General features: G+C 52.3%; 7 protein-coding genes across 7 annotated transcripts; 4 read left to right on the forward strand and 3 right to left on the reverse strand.

The window, feature by feature from the left end:
- Positions 1 to 485: 485 nt before the first annotated feature.
- On the forward strand, positions 486 to 1,304 carry AYO21_09792 (hypothetical protein; the record flags this gene model as incomplete). The annotated part of the gene is made up of 2 exons (XM_022659721.1): positions 486 to 669; positions 826 to 1,304. 2 exons carry the CDS (start codon positions 486 to 488, stop codon positions 1,302 to 1,304), a joined length of 663 nt encoding a protein of 220 aa, XP_022507951.1.
- A 272-nt stretch (positions 1,305 to 1,576) lies between these two features.
- Positions 1,577 to 3,783, reverse strand: AYO21_09793 (hypothetical protein; the record flags this gene model as incomplete). The annotated part of the gene is made up of 3 exons (XM_022659722.1): positions 1,577 to 2,819; positions 2,927 to 3,478; positions 3,551 to 3,783. 3 exons carry the CDS (start codon positions 3,781 to 3,783, stop codon positions 1,577 to 1,579), a joined length of 2,028 nt encoding a protein of 675 aa, XP_022507952.1.
- Positions 3,784 to 4,130: 347 nt separating this feature from the next.
- AYO21_09794 (hypothetical protein) lies at positions 4,131 to 5,242 on the forward strand (the record flags this gene model as incomplete). Its single annotated transcript, XM_022659723.1, has 4 exons — positions 4,131 to 4,194; positions 4,291 to 4,571; positions 4,649 to 4,816; positions 4,877 to 5,242. 4 exons carry the CDS (start codon positions 4,131 to 4,133, stop codon positions 5,240 to 5,242), a joined length of 879 nt encoding a protein of 292 aa, XP_022507953.1.
- A 725-nt stretch (positions 5,243 to 5,967) lies between these two features.
- Positions 5,968 to 8,992, reverse strand: AYO21_09795 (hypothetical protein; the record flags this gene model as incomplete). Its single annotated transcript, XM_022659724.1, has 9 exons — positions 5,968 to 6,102; positions 6,199 to 6,508; positions 6,596 to 7,092; positions 7,185 to 7,391; positions 7,454 to 7,752; positions 7,818 to 7,984; positions 8,168 to 8,728; positions 8,837 to 8,862; positions 8,927 to 8,992. The coding sequence occupies 9 exons, from the start codon at positions 8,990 to 8,992 to the stop codon at positions 5,968 to 5,970; spliced, it is 2,268 nt and encodes a 755-aa protein (XP_022507954.1).
- Positions 8,993 to 10,013: 1,021 nt separating this feature from the next.
- Positions 10,014 to 12,026, forward strand: AYO21_09796 (hypothetical protein; the record flags this gene model as incomplete). The annotated part of the gene is made up of 6 exons (XM_022659725.1): positions 10,014 to 10,161; positions 10,221 to 10,521; positions 10,581 to 10,724; positions 10,784 to 10,930; positions 10,994 to 11,347; positions 11,429 to 12,026. 6 exons carry the CDS (start codon positions 10,014 to 10,016, stop codon positions 12,024 to 12,026), a joined length of 1,692 nt encoding a protein of 563 aa, XP_022507955.1.
- Positions 12,027 to 12,754: 728 nt separating this feature from the next.
- Positions 12,755 to 13,330, forward strand: AYO21_09797 (hypothetical protein; the record flags this gene model as incomplete). The annotated part of the gene is made up of 1 exon (XM_022659726.1): positions 12,755 to 13,330. One exon carries the CDS (start codon positions 12,755 to 12,757, stop codon positions 13,328 to 13,330), a length of 576 nt encoding a protein of 191 aa, XP_022507956.1.
- A 179-nt stretch (positions 13,331 to 13,509) lies between these two features.
- Positions 13,510 to 14,563, reverse strand: AYO21_09798 (hypothetical protein; the record flags this gene model as incomplete). Its single annotated transcript, XM_022659727.1, has 4 exons — positions 13,510 to 13,694; positions 13,816 to 14,047; positions 14,155 to 14,322; positions 14,378 to 14,563. 4 exons carry the CDS (start codon positions 14,561 to 14,563, stop codon positions 13,510 to 13,512), a joined length of 771 nt encoding a protein of 256 aa, XP_022507957.1.
- Between the last annotated feature and the right edge of the window lie 98 nt (positions 14,564 to 14,661).

The following is a 14,661-nucleotide window of genomic DNA, read 5'->3' on the forward strand; positions in this document are numbered from 1 at the left end:
GCGATGATGACGGCTTTATCATACAACTCAAGTTCTTGAAAGAGGGTAAGAGTAAGCTTCGTAACATAGCGCGAGGAGGCCAATGACTTCAGCCGCACGGCGAATGAACGTCGGTTAATCCTCGCTTCGACTGTCTCATGATGTAGCGGATGGGATGGGGCCCCAGAGAAAGCATCGAGGAGGCTATGGAGTGCTAAGGAGCCAGCACCAAAGATTGGGGTTGGGTTTGCTTGGTGCCGGTTAGCGAGGCTGCGCGGGCGCCGAGCTCCATGAGGTTGAAATCCCGGGCCTCCGATTGGGTGGTCGGACGTCGACATCCTCGGGGCTGCACAAATTGTGTCTTTCCGATTCCACCGTGACCAACACACCACGACAGCCGAGGATAAGGGGAAATTGATATAATTGGGCTCAATACACGATGTGACACCCGGCTGAGGAAGCTTCAGAACGAGAATCGCCAACGCGACCCTGACAGATACGACAAGATGGCTCCCGTGACGGAAGTGGCTTTCCTCCCCCTTCGGCCAGGGGTCGACATCAACGACACCTCCACGTCTGAAGGCAAAGTCATGGCAAACATGGTCGAGGTCGGCAAGCACGCGCCCGGTGTCCAGAAGAACTATTGGGGCATAGAGGAGGAGAATCCGGCGCACGTTCACTTAATGCTAGGTAAGTAATTTAAGCACCCGGGCCCCAGGCCTGCCTGTCGACAACATACTTGCGTTGCGTTGCGAATTCACTGCCTCCCTACCCTATCGATATCCTTCCCAGATTGGCTGAACTGACGATTGGATTGCCGGTGGTGGTGGTGGTGATGGTGATTAGATTGGGACTCTCTCGAAGCCCACAAAGCCTACCAAGCGCGCCCAGAGTACCCTGAGTTCCTGGCGGCCGCGCGGTCGATGGTGAACCCTGAGTCCACGTCGGAGGCGTTCCACGTATCGTTTACTCCCCATCCACCGACCCCGGCTCTGCAGGCACCCGTCACAGAGATCGTTCGCGCCTATTACCCCGTCGACCAGGTGAGCACGGAGGGCGTGGCATTCGAGGCCGACCTACTCAGATTATTGGGCGCCCTGCGCGCACACGGCGTGCCCGGCTTCTCGGGCGAAATCTCCTCGGGCTGGTCGCTCGAAGAGGTCGATTACGAGAGTACCCCGAGTAAGGTCTTCGTGGCGTATATTGGCTGGGACAGTGTGCAAGCGCACGTCGATGCGACCAAGTCGGAGATCTACCAGGCAAACCGGTTGAGTCGGTTGCCCAAGGCTATAAAGGTCGCGCACGTCAAGGTCAAGTCGCCATAGTGTACTGGACCGAAACGGACCGTAATGTGGGTATGTCTGCGTGTGTCTGCGTGTGTCTGCAAATTTTGGGTGTAGCATAGAGAAACTATATACTCTTTCTATGTCCATGAATACAAACCCAGACCAGTCTCTCTCTTTCTGTGTATCAGACAGACCTTGATCTCTTATGCGAATTCCCGATTATCCTGGATTCGGCGCTACTACTGCTTCAACTTTGCTCAACTGTTACCCCTGTATCTCTAACCCTGTCATCTCAAATGCTACTACACCAACTACCGCTGGAACTCCCCCATATTCTCATACTCGTAGTTGGTGCTCTGGGTGGACAACGTGCCAATGCTCGAAAACGTCTTCGGTGCCATTGCAACATGTACACCGTTTGATCCGTCGTCACCAGTCCCAGCCTTAGTCTTGGGCTCGACATGGCCAGTGATCGTCCGTAGGATCTTGGTGGCATCCTCCTGACTGGGAGTCGTGTCCCCTCTCCACGCCACGTGTCCATCTGGTCTTACAAGGACGAAATCCCGCTCCCACAGCACCCTGGCATGGTCTTCTCCTTGGAGCTGCACACGTTTCAACGGTAATCCGATGGCGGCGGCTGCGTCAACAAAGGCGTTGCCTGTGTTTTGTTCGCCAGACGGGGATGAAGAGGGGCTTGAAAAGTCGACCAGAGTGAACCACGTGCCGTAGAGGTCGTATATCGGTGTAGTGCCGTCCTTGAGGAACACGTGAGGAGCACGACTACCCGGATATGTGTTCGGAATGTACCTCGAGGGAACCCACTCCGGCAGCGGCTCTCGTGCGTCGACGATCAGAATCCCTGATTTGTAAACCTGGCCCATTTCGATGCCGAGGTCCTTATTCTCCCCGTCGTGCTCTTGATAGTGCTGATGAACAGCGTCGCGCACGGCTCGATTCGATTCTGCGTCCAGCCCAGACAGACACCCGCGTGCTCCCAGCAGCTCAGCAGCTTTACCATGCACCGCATTGTGGACTCCAGAGCGCTCAATCGAAGTCAGGGCAATTGGTCGACGCTCTTCCTCGTATGAGGATAGCAGCGCTGGCCCGCCCCACTGTTTGATTGTCGCTGCCAACTTCCAGCCCAGGTCGAGGGCGTCTCCCAGTCCCATGTTCATGCCGTAGCCCCCGGTCGGAATGTTCTGATGAGCCGCGTCGCCAGCCAGGAAGATCCGTCCCTTGGGGCTTCTAAATGAGCGAGCAATTGCAATGCTCGGTCTGTAGGTCGACCTGACTAGGACCTCATCGATGGTGATGGGATACGGCGCGTTCCATCCGCCAAGGACCTGGTACACGGCGTCATGCGAATCAATCGTCTCGTGGTCCTGTCCGATGGGGATGTGAAGGTGGGTTGTCCACGTGTCTTTCTCGTCTTGCGCGATGATGGCCCCACGAAAGCGACCCTCGTCGAGGAAAAAGATGTGCCAGAACAGACCCTGGCGATGGAGCCGGGTCAGATCACGAGACTTGAAATGGATCAAAAGGGTGTACGTCGGCCTGTCAGTAATAGCAGTCAGCAAATGAGAGACAATCAACAATCGATGAATGGATGAACCTGGGGAGAGGATTTGGGAGAAGGGGGGGTGGGGGGGACGAGAGCATACACTGGTCCGCCATCTAGGGGGATTTGAAGACCACGTCGAATTCTGCTGGATGCACCATCGCACGCTGCCACAAACTTGGATGAGATATACGATGTCCGGCCTTCTGCGAGGTTGGTTGCAGTGGTCACGACACCGTCATCGCTCTCCTCGGTCGCCTCCACCTTCCAGCCAAACCTCATTTCGATTAACGGATCCTTGTCGCACACACCCTTGAGCCAAGCTTCAAACACTGCTTGAGAAAGGCGTTGGTAGGGTTCCAATGGCAGACTGCCGTCGTTCGAGGCGGCAATGATCTTGCGATACTCGTTGACGCTGGGATGAGGCCATTCGGAGATCGGTTCTGGCTCGTGCAACGATTTGGATATCTTGACGCTGCTTGGGAACTCGGGCGGTACACCTTGTGAAAACTCAAGTTTAGTGAGAAACGCCTTAATGGGTGTTTCGAGTTGGAAGTTGCCAGTTTTCGCACCTTGTTTGCGCAGTTGGTTTGCGAGCCCGATTTTGCGAAACAGTTCCATCGATCTCGCGTTGGTCAAATCCATTTTCGGCCATCTTGAGTAGCATTTTATTTTAGCAAAAGAAGTAGAAGCACAAAGATCATGCATGGGACTATTGCCGGCTCACCTTGTGGTCGTTGCGTTGCGTTCCAGGACGAGGGATTTTATGCCATAGAAGCTCAGTACTTTCGCCAACACCAATCCCACGGGTCCGCCTCCAGCGATAAGGACACGGTCATCCTCGAGCGCTTCCGTACGTGCTTCAAGTTGATTGCCATTCACGTGCCCGTTCTGATAAGGTTCTGCTGCATGGTCTTGGGAATCAGAGGCATCGATGCCAGTGGCAGACGAGATCGCCATGATTTGCAGCTAGATCGCCCTTTCCCAATACCGGTGGACTGAGTACACCGACAAAAGGGAATAGATGTAAGATTGCTGCATATTCGTTCCATTAAATTTTTTTCGCCCGGTAAAAGATAAGGCTTCGACTTGAAGGGCGATCGCATCAATCTAGTCCGGTTCCAAGGGTGTTGCTACCGGGCCGAGACCCCTCGACTCCTGCGCCGCTCCAGACAGCACATGCCTCCCGAGAGGGGGGGCCAATATAGAATCCGCGGGCCCCTGTGTTTTGTGGTATGATAATAGAATATGATCACTAGAACACAAGAGGGACTCTTACGGTCGTTATACCTGCAAACTTCTGTGAAATGTCTCTAATTCAATTTTCGGAGAATTTCCACTCTTTGCGAGATCAAACCGTCGTCATTACAGGTAGGAAGGACCATTCCTTGCGGGAGATATTCCATCTGACACATAAAATACCTACACATATGAGCCTTTCGGCCATCTGCTAACGCAAAATTATAGGCGGAGCAAGTGGAATTGGAGAAGCCTTTGTTCGACTTGCCTGTGAGAACGGAGCACACGTCGTCTTTGGAGACCTACAAGACGAGCTGGGCGGCAAGGTAGCTCTGGAAACTGGGGCGACATTCGTCAAGACCGATGTTTCCAAATACAAGGAGCTGCTGCGATTGTTTGACGCAGCATACAAGAAGCATGGAGCGGTGGATCATGCCATTGCCAATGCGGGCATATATGAGCCCAAGGGCCTGTTCGACCCGTCAACAGATCTGCAGAGCCTCGACCAGGTTCGTTGGTTCGTCCTCGACGCGAACTCAAGCCTCTCTCTCTTCCCCCGTATTTGCTGGGCTCACAAACGGCACAGGAGCCACCGACTAGCATCGTGGACGTGAACTTGCGCGGTGTGTTATTCTTTGGCCACATCGCAGCAGTCTACCTGCGACAAGGCGATTCTGCGCATCGAAACAAGTCATTGACCTTGGTTTCGTCGACGGCTGGAATCTTATGTCCAGCTGAAACGCCTTTGTACAACGTACGTTTGCCCGCCCAATACATACATACAAGGGATTTTGTGTTGACCCCTTAAAATTAGACCACAAAGTCCGGTGTGTTGGGGCTGTCACGCAGCCTAGCGGGCTCTCTCGCGACTACACACGGGATCCGTGTCAATGGGATGTGTCCATCTGTCACCGCCACCCCTTTGTCCGCGCTGCACGTTCTCCCTGTCTTTGAGTCTCTTCAGCTCCCTGTCAACTCATCACACGACGTGGCAAAGGTCCTGGCTGGATTGTGTATTGGTCAGGAGTGGAATGGTAAGATCCTGTACGTCGAAGGAGGGAAAGCCTGGGACATCGAGGAGGGACTGACTCGCACGAGACCCGAATGGCTCGGCGCTTCTGTTCTCAAGACGCTCGACAAGATCACTGAGTACCGAGAGCAAGCTAGAGCTACAAAGTAAAAAGTAAAAATGGCAAGTTTTGTGTTTGTAACGGCCCCTGTTGGATTGGGACCATCACCTCATCAGTAGAATCCGGGAGCTTAGTGAGGGTTCGGCTAGTCACGAGTAGACATTCAGTTTACACCTGAAAGAACCAAGTGACAAAAAGTCTCCTACAGTGAATGACCTCCTCGAGCACCCTCGAATCAATCTGCAAAAAATGAAAAAAACACAAAGAAGGGGGGGTCCTCAGCCACTCCGGCCCACAAGCTCCCGGAAGCCGGAGTGGCTGACCTCCGACTCTTCCGAGCCCTCCGAGCCCCGAGATCCTCTCCAGATTCACAGAAACATGCACGGGTCCAAGTCGGTTGAGACAACCGAATTCATTCGAGTGCGGGTCTCTGGCAACTGAACCGTGCAGGAAGGCAAGCAACAGCCTACCTAGTGCCCACGGGTACGTGCAGTTCCGAGTAGGAGTGGGTATATGTATATTGGCAAAGTCATCAAGTGGCAGTGGAAGGATGTTGGTCCTTAATTGACTGCAGACCAGACCACTGGAAATCTTCCGCAGCAAATATCGGACATTGACAACGCGGACCACGAGGCCAGAACGCAAGGATGATTCGCCTATGCCCTCTCGAAATTTGAGGCTTATTCGACCATCCTAGATAGTCATATGACAACTATTACAAGATTGAACTTTCTGTGGGTGGAATATCGAACACCAGAATTGAATGGTCTACCTACTACTTGCTGATGGAAAAGTCGATCGAGCCATCCGGCAAAGTGTCCATTGCCATTGACGAGACTTGAGTCAGGGAAGGCAGGAAGCAGACCAAATTTTCCAGGCCTATTTCGTTGACATCAAAATCTCCAAATTCCTGTAAGCAAGAATAGAAAACGGTTAGCATTGAAACCATGACCAAGAAAACGGCGACTGATGTATGTGCTCTGTAAAAAGAAAGAAAGAAGCTTACCTCGTCCCATGAACATAGATCCATCCCGTCGTTGCCGTTGGTTTCGAGTCCGGCTGTCAATGCAGGCAGGACTTCACTGCCGCCTCTGTGTGAGCCCTGCGCTCTTTCCGTAGCATTCTGAGCAAGTTTTACAATGTCCTTTGTGAAGGGGAACCGCTTAGTCGATGTCGTAGCGTAGTCTAAGTATCCGAAGTACCCGGCAGCCATTTGCAGTAGACCCAGATCGGAAGGGACAGAGGACCGAGTGGGATATTTGAGAATGTAGACGAACAGGTTGATCATGCCTACAATAGGATACAAGAAGAGTTCCCTTCATAGTAGTACATTGTTAGAAAAAAAAATAGGAAGCGCAAGAAAAAGGGAGAGGGGGGAAAGGAACTGGTAAAACGCCACTCACCACGCTGGAGCTGCCGCGGAAAGATGCAGATATTTCGTGGTCAGTATGATGTTTCGGGCGGCTTCGGCAAGGATTTGTGTGCTTGCATCGATCTGTGGATTCAGGTCGACATCTGAGCCAGCCTCCAGCCGTGTCAATTCCCAGGGGTAGGCGAACACTGAATGTATTGCTGCCAAACTTCCGTGGTATGCCAGGTGTAGATAAGTGATGTGACTCATCTGTAGGTCTGGAGAAGCTAGGACTGGCTGCGAGCGTCGGAATCGTAAAGTCGCTGGCACTGTGTCGTACCAGGACTTGAGTCTTTGGTGAATTTCGTTGACGGTCTCGATTGTTTTGCTGGGTTTCCGTCGACGAGCTTTTGCCGCGGTCAGTTGATCAATGATGGAAGATGAGATTTGTGCATGGCGGATAACATGGTGGAAGAATTCTGTTTTAATCGAAGCCTGTCCATCAACGGGTTCAGGAAACTGGCAGTCAATGTGATCGTCGTTGATCATCTGATGGAATTTGTGAGCCGTATACTCAAACCTCGACCAGGAGGGGAGAGACAAAGGAGGGGAGGGGCAGATAGCCAAGGCGCAAAACATACTGATGGGCGGCAAGCTCGGTATGCAATATGTTTCTCATAGAAGTACATGGTCCAGAACAGCCGGCTTCGAAGTGCTATCTCAGCCGCTGAGAGTTTGGTCGTCGCGGGCGGCTGTAGATGGAGCCCCTTGGACTGAGCCAGGCGTACTGTGGTACTGATGAGCATATATTCCAATTTCGGATTGCCCATTCCTTCAACAAAGAGGGACTGCAACGACAGAGTCAATGGTTTTCATCCTTGCAGCCTTGTGGGCGACATGCACAACCTACCATGGCTAAGAGCGCTTGCACCGCGGAAAGATTCGATCGAAAGTAAACCAGCTCGGTGTGAACTGAGAGAGCATTTTCAAAGTACTGCCAGGATTTCCTTTGCGCCTCCGCCCATGACTCTGGCACTGTCTCTCTATAGGTGGACGCTCTGCAGCCAAATGCATAGACGACATTGCGCAGAGCGTACCATGCTGGATCGTCCCCAGACGCAGAACCCAGAATTTGAGCGGTTAGGCGCGCTTCGAAAGACGCTCGATCAACGATATCAAAGGCCGATTCGAAGGCATGGTCGAAATATGCTGAGGAAGCCTTCATTAGCAGTGAGCCAACTAAAGACAATAACGAGGGAAAAGTTCCCACGCACCTGCGGCATAATCTCTGGCACATGCGAGGTCCGGTTCCGGGACTCTCCCACGTTGCATGGACGTTTGCATCTTCAAGTCGCGATATACCGTACTCGTGAGCGATGCGGCACTGTCTGTGAAGCCCGAGACGCCAATCTGCTTGGACACCCATTCTGCCGCAGGATTGCTGCATATCGACAGATAGGATCCAGGTCCTGTGGATGTTAGTGGGCAATCGCTGGTATGGAAGGGGGAGGCAAGAGACCGTGAAGTTCTTCCACTGGGCTCTAGTAGCAGTGTTAGCTTGTGTGGCATATATCCACCCACTCCGAGATCACTAACCGCTGGCTCGTTTCCGTCGTGTACTGACGTTGTGGCACCATGAACTTGAAGTGCCTCTGTGCTACTGGGCGTCCCTTGGAATTCGAGGGGACGGAGGGTCGGATTCCCCTGCCGCGTATCGGGCGGGGTGGCTGAAGGTTGATATGTGTTTGTATAGCTCGAAGCAACAGCGATATGACCATGTGGAGTCAGCGTCGCATCTCTCGTGCCTCTGTCGTCGGAAGTTGAGTTACCAAATGGTATCTGTGAGTGCTGGAAAGGTGATGCAAGATTGCTAGCGAATTGATTCCGGGTCTGGGTCTGGGTCTGAGTCGATATGGATCCCACGCCAGACGGTCGATCAGTGCCCATACATGTCTCGCTGCCCGGTAGTTGTGAGCGCTCATACTCTGCATCCAGGGTTCGAGGCTCCGAGAACACATTTGCCGTCCAAGTACTGCCACTCTGAGCCTCCGTTGAGGAAGAGGAGGAGGGTTGCGTGGCAGGCACAACGATGCCAGCCTGGCGTAAAAGGTCTTCTGCCTTCTCGAGTCGATCCTGGAGAAGCCGTTGGACTTCTTTCGCTTCTCGTGGCTTCCTTTGGATCTTCCTGTTGGAGGGAGTAAAATGGCACACCTCGCCATGAGACTTGGGAAATCATGAGCCGTTCTATTTACCCGTCTGAATCCCATTCTGGAGTGATGAGGATGTTTCTTACCTCACAATTTCGACACGGTGCTTGTCCTATACCTGTTAGTCCAGGTGACAGAATAACCAGAAGCCGGGTAGAGATACCAGTACATCTGACCTTCTTCAGCCGACAGTAATCGCATGCCAGCGTAGACTTGGGGACTGCTTCTTTGGCAACTGGCATTGTGCCGAGGCTATGCCTTTGGCGCTTTACAGAGGAAGATCCAGCGACGGTTGTATGATACCGTCCACGTTGGAAGAGTTGAGAGGGGGAAGGGGGAGCGATATGTTGTTTGGTAGAGCTAACTACCTGTAAAATAACGCTTTACAGATATAGTGGAATGATTTTGGAATTGTTTGGCACATTGGCAGATGGAAGAAAGATTGTGAGGTTGCAACTTGCCACTTAACTAGCGGATGATGGGGGATGGAGGGGCAAGTGGCCTAGACTCATCAGGTGCTGGTAGTGGCACCCACCCAGGTGGTGGGCACCCAGTGGGAGTGGCAACGAGTAGTAATCATGACCTAGGCGTAAGGCTCCCTGGGATTCACTAAGCCCTGGGGCACCTGCACGGGTCTTTACCTGTTAGTCTGGGGTAAGGCACCCGAGGACTGCTGACTAGACTAAGTGTAGCTGGACATCTACACCTAGATGACCCTGGAATTACCCTGGAGCGCACGTACTGCACCGCCAAAACACAGCATGGACTTGCGAAGCCAACACACGCCAAAAGGCACCGCCCCCTTAGTACTTACACCTTCGTACTTAAATCCGGAATGTTCCTGGATGCACATCGACTTCATCTCTGCCAATGTATAAAAAGAAGACCTCTTCGGAGCTCGGCTGGATGGCCTCGGCTGGAACTCGCCCCACCTGGTCAAAATTTCTCTACCAGCTCGAATCGCTGACTGGCTCGGTGCCCCGTGGCCCCAAAGTAGACAGCAGCCGGAGGAGGTGTCTTCTCCGAGACTGGACCTTCGAAAGCCTCGAGCATAATTTGATATGGTTCGGGGCCCGGGTCCCTCTAGCGCAGGTCTACGTCTTTATTGACGGTCCAATATCTCTTCAGGTGATGCCTATCCTCATGCATGCATCTCTGTGGAAACTATCCCTGGCAAACACTCCCCTCAACTTTCAAACATAGCACTCAAGCAACTCCATGATGGAAGAAAAGCTGTCAAAGCAAGCAAGTGAGGTGGGAACAATGGAACAACAGCTTGAAACGACGACCAAGGACAAAGACGGCGAGCATGAGCACAACGTGGTCATCAAAGGCGACGACTCGGATGGGAAACTCGACTGGTCGGTTCGTGCCTTTGTGGCCTACCTCTCGCTCTGTTTCGTCTACACTGGTATGTATCATGTCCCGCATCAGTTAGTGACGAAAACATCATGCTAACGATTCTGCCAGGCTCGCAGATGCCGCTCTACTTCTGTGCTGGGGGTACCAGTTACATTATCGAGGACATCGGAGGCTCAACCACGAGTTCCTGGTTACCTGTGGCATACACCCTTTCAGCAGCAATTCCCATCCCCTTCACCGGCTATCTTCAAGATATCTTCGGCCGGCGCCCCATTGCTTTGGCTTCGACGGTGTTGGTCATAGTTGGCTCGATCATCATGGGCACCGCCCACAGCTTTGGCCAAGCCGTGGTAGCCATGACACTTTGTGGCATTGGCGCAGGTATCGCCGAACTGTCAGCTCTTGCAGGGTCAGGACGAGCCAATGCCGAAATGCAAGAGACAAAGAAAGCTGACATTCATCATCCAGTATCACCGAAGTTGTTCCCATTCGAGCAAGGGGCTACAGTGTGGCAATTATGACCGCCATAGCAACCCCCCTCGGGCCATATGTTCTATACTGTCAGCTCCTAGCTACAAGGGCTACCTGGAGATGGGGATTCTGGATTGTCTGGTATGCAATAACAGCGTACTCTTCCACCACTTCCTTCTATGCTAACAACTAGAGGCCAGCATATACCAAGGTATCGCACTTGTCGGAGTCGCATTGCTATACTTTCCGTCCAAGCATTCGAGACTGGTCGGTTTGCGTCGACGGGACATCATCAGAGACATCGATTACATTGGCGGGCTCTTGTCATTGGCAGGCTTGACCCTATTGTAAGTTTTTGCCGTGTGTATGCCCTTCATAGATCGGCGACTAACCCTGTGGTGTCTTCCTAGGCTTGTGGCCTTGCAGAATGGCGGCTACCTCCACCCGTGGAAGAGTGCTGCGGTCCTCGCCCCCCTGATCACCGGTATCTTCGCCCTCGTGGCATTCGTGGTATGGGAAATGCGATTCGCAAAGGTCCCAATCGCGCCGCCCGAGCTCTTCCGGCGTCGCGTTATCCGGATGGCCTTTATCATCTCCTTCATCGCCGGCATGAACTTCTATTCCCTTACCAACTTTGCCCCGACGTATTTCAGCAGTGTCTATCCGGCAGACCCGATTCTGGTCGGAGGTAGAGGTGCAGGTATGCCAACAGCTAATATTTTCGGTGCTGTGTTTGGGAACTGGTTCATTTCGCGGTTCCCCAAGTATGCGAGATGGTCGATAGCCGCGTCTTGCATCACAATGAGTAAGTTGACCTTGGACCTTTATTGCTAGTTGATGATCAGTCTCGCTTCTACCCTCATTGATCTCCACAATCAGAGTAAGCTAACGGTGTTACAAAAAGCTGCCTTTATTGGGAGTATAGCGGCTGGCAATCCAACGAATCCAGGTTTTGTAACGGCGGCAACCGTCGTCGCTGGATTTGCAGTTGGTGGATTGATTGTGCCGGCGGCAACCATCGCGACCATTGCTTGTCCAGACGACATGATAGCCACCACCGCTGCGCTGACACTGGCCATCCGTGCGATTGGCGGATCGATTGGATTCACCATCTACTACAACATCTTTGTTAACAAGCTTGACGCCAAACTTCCAGCAGAGATTGCCACATATGCGATTCAGGCCGGACTCCCTGTCGACTCAGCGACGGAGTTCGTCACTGCCCTCCTGACCAATCCCGCCAGTTTGACCAGTGTCAACGGGGTCAACTCGACCATCATCGCTGCCGGGGCTCTAGGCAGCCAATGGGCCTTTGCAGATTCGCTGAAGTACATCTTTTACACCAGCATCCCGTTCGGCGTTTTGGCAATCGTCGCCGCCTTCTTTTTGGGCGACATCGTGCCGTACATGACTAACCGAATTGTTGCGACTCTCAATCACTGATGAAGAGAATGAGAACCTAGAACATTGAAGATGCACGAGGTGGGAAAGGAGGACTGTAGTTGGAGTTGTGGAACGTGCTTGCAGTTCTATGGCTATGGCAGAATACCCTGTACCATGCGGCCAACATGACCAAGAAGACAGACTCCGCATGTTCGGCTATAGTCGCACCAGTTATGTACAAAGAATACAAGTTAACAATAGTGAAGTTTTCTTTTCTTTTCTTTTTTTTTCTCCCAATATCTCTCTAAATGGCAGTATCATGAAGAAGGTAGTATCGAACTTTCATAACGTAGCCAGCAAACTTAGGGGAAGGTGCTCCGACCCAAACTTAGACCGGGTCGGATGACTACTGGCTTTGAATGTTTTGTCCGCCAACTTCCACCCGGAGACCTTGGCTGCAGCTCGGGCAACGGAGATGTATATACACTTCTTCGGAACTGAACCTCAGTTGGTACCAAGAATCACGAGACCATATGGACTCACATGATTTCTCGGCCGCGCCTAGTCCTCGTCCTTTACCTAAGTTCGGAAGGCGGGCTTTGAAATCGGTAGATATAGATACCTCAACTATACCGTGGATTTTAATTTACTATATCTAAAGCTTACTTCTACCCTGAGAAACCCGAAGCAAGATTTCCTCTGTGTTATTCTATTCGAGGGAAGAAAAAAAAAAAAAAAAAGAAAACCAGTCTTCACTCTCATCCAGCTGCTGTGTTAATAGCTACACCATGTCTCTCGCGCAAAAAGCTCCAGCTCAGGCTCAGACCAAACCGCCCGCTCACTTAGTTCACGTCGTGTTCCGGACCAACAAATACAAGACGATGGTGCAATACTACAAGGACTTCCTCGGCGCACATGCCAGTTATGAGAACGACACGCTCTCGTTCCTCCGATACGACGACGAACACCACCGGATCGCCATCATCAACACGCCCGACGCGCCCGACAAGGCCCCCGGCTCGATCGGCATGGACCACATCGCCTTTGCATTTGACACCTTGGACGATCTCGCCCTCGCGTATCGGCAGCGCAAGGCTCTCGGTATTCTACCGTCTGTCTGCATCAACCACGGGCCCACGACAAGCATGTACTACACCGACCCGGATGGTAACAGGATCGAAACGCAGGTCGATAATTTTGACTCGGCGGCCGAAGCTAGTGCGTTCATGGCCAGTCCGGAGTTTGCGCGGAATCCTATTGGGACAGACTTTGACCCGGAGGATCTTTGTCGACGACTCGAGAGCAAAGAGGATCATAGAGTGATTAAAAAGCGAGTGGAGATTGGTGCGAGGAGTTTGGGTTGAACCATTTAACCACTTAACTAAGTCCTCTTATTAGGACAGGCCTCCGGCAGAGAAGGGAGTGAGGGAGGTCACTGATATAATGATTTTTCTTCCGTGAAGTGAGATGATCACATTGTAAGATATCAATTACTGAGTCTCGACTCCTTTGTTTTCGTCGTTTTACATCGAATACTTGATATTTATGTACTGGAAATAAGGCCTTGTATCTCGGGCGCTGTGTATTCCAACACTGACCCGGAAACCTCCCTTGATGCCTTGGTGACGGCGTATGCATAAGCCCGACCAACAACTTCAGGCTTGGACAGCTCGTACCCTGCAAAAGCCTTTCTGTAATTTGCCGCATCCTCCTGCGACCAACCCTCGTCTGCAGAGGAAACCCGGTAAGTGTTTGGTGTTTTGTGTGTGATATAGAGCCTACAGGCAACCAGGGATACACTAGAGCGAGACGGAGATTTTTAGGGGAGGGGGGAGAGGGTTTGACTTACGTGCCCCGTTCATCAGGTCTTGCACCATTTTAGTATCGCATAGGCCCGGTGATAATCCCAGCACGGTCAGCGAGGGCTCTTCCAGGTGGAGCTGCTTGGCTTCGAAGGCCACGGAGGCTTTGGACACACCGTAGAACCCCCAGCCCGCGAAAAGAGCCTGCTGCCCGGCGGCGGAAGTGGTGAAGATGACTTTGCCGTGAGTCTGGCGGAGATGTGGAAGTGCGTGTTTCAACTGAAAAGTCGAGAATTGTTTAGTTGGAGCGAGACAGCAAACTCAAGCCAACCAGGTCAGGAGAAGGGGGAGTTGATTTTGTTGTACATTGTATAGTACCAACTTACCGTGTAGAGGTGCGACATGAGGTTGACCTGGATGGCTTTCGTCCATTTCTCCGGGTCCGAATTATGCAATCGGTGACACGGTCCAAATACTCCTGCATTGAGGCAGACTCCTGTCAATCCACCAAACCGGTCGACCGCCCGGCTTACTGCTTCGATTGACGTTTTCTCCTTTGGACAGAGTTGTTATTTTGGGGGTTCTGCCAGACTAGAGCACCTTACTTACCTGAGTGATATCCCCCACAACCACTTCAAGCCGATCAGCATGTGCTGAGCACAACCTCTCCAGATTCCCCGTGGCGATGTCGCTGGCCACTACGCAGCCGTCAAGTTCTGTGAGCAAGGTGCGAACAATTTCGAAGCCGATGCCGCCGGCAGCACCGGTTACTAAGACAATCGGTCCAGTAGCCATGCTCGGAATTTAGGAGAGATATCACCAGCTCGATTACTGGCAGCTCAAGGAACAAGTCTAGAGCGCATGAAACGTTTCTTGATGTTGTTAACGAGGCC

This window comes from Fonsecaea monophora (genome assembly GCF_001642475.1).
Source record: "Fonsecaea monophora strain CBS 269.37 chromosome Unknown Scaff102, whole genome shotgun sequence".
NCBI lineage: Eukaryota > Fungi > Ascomycota > Eurotiomycetes > Chaetothyriales > Herpotrichiellaceae > Fonsecaea > Fonsecaea monophora.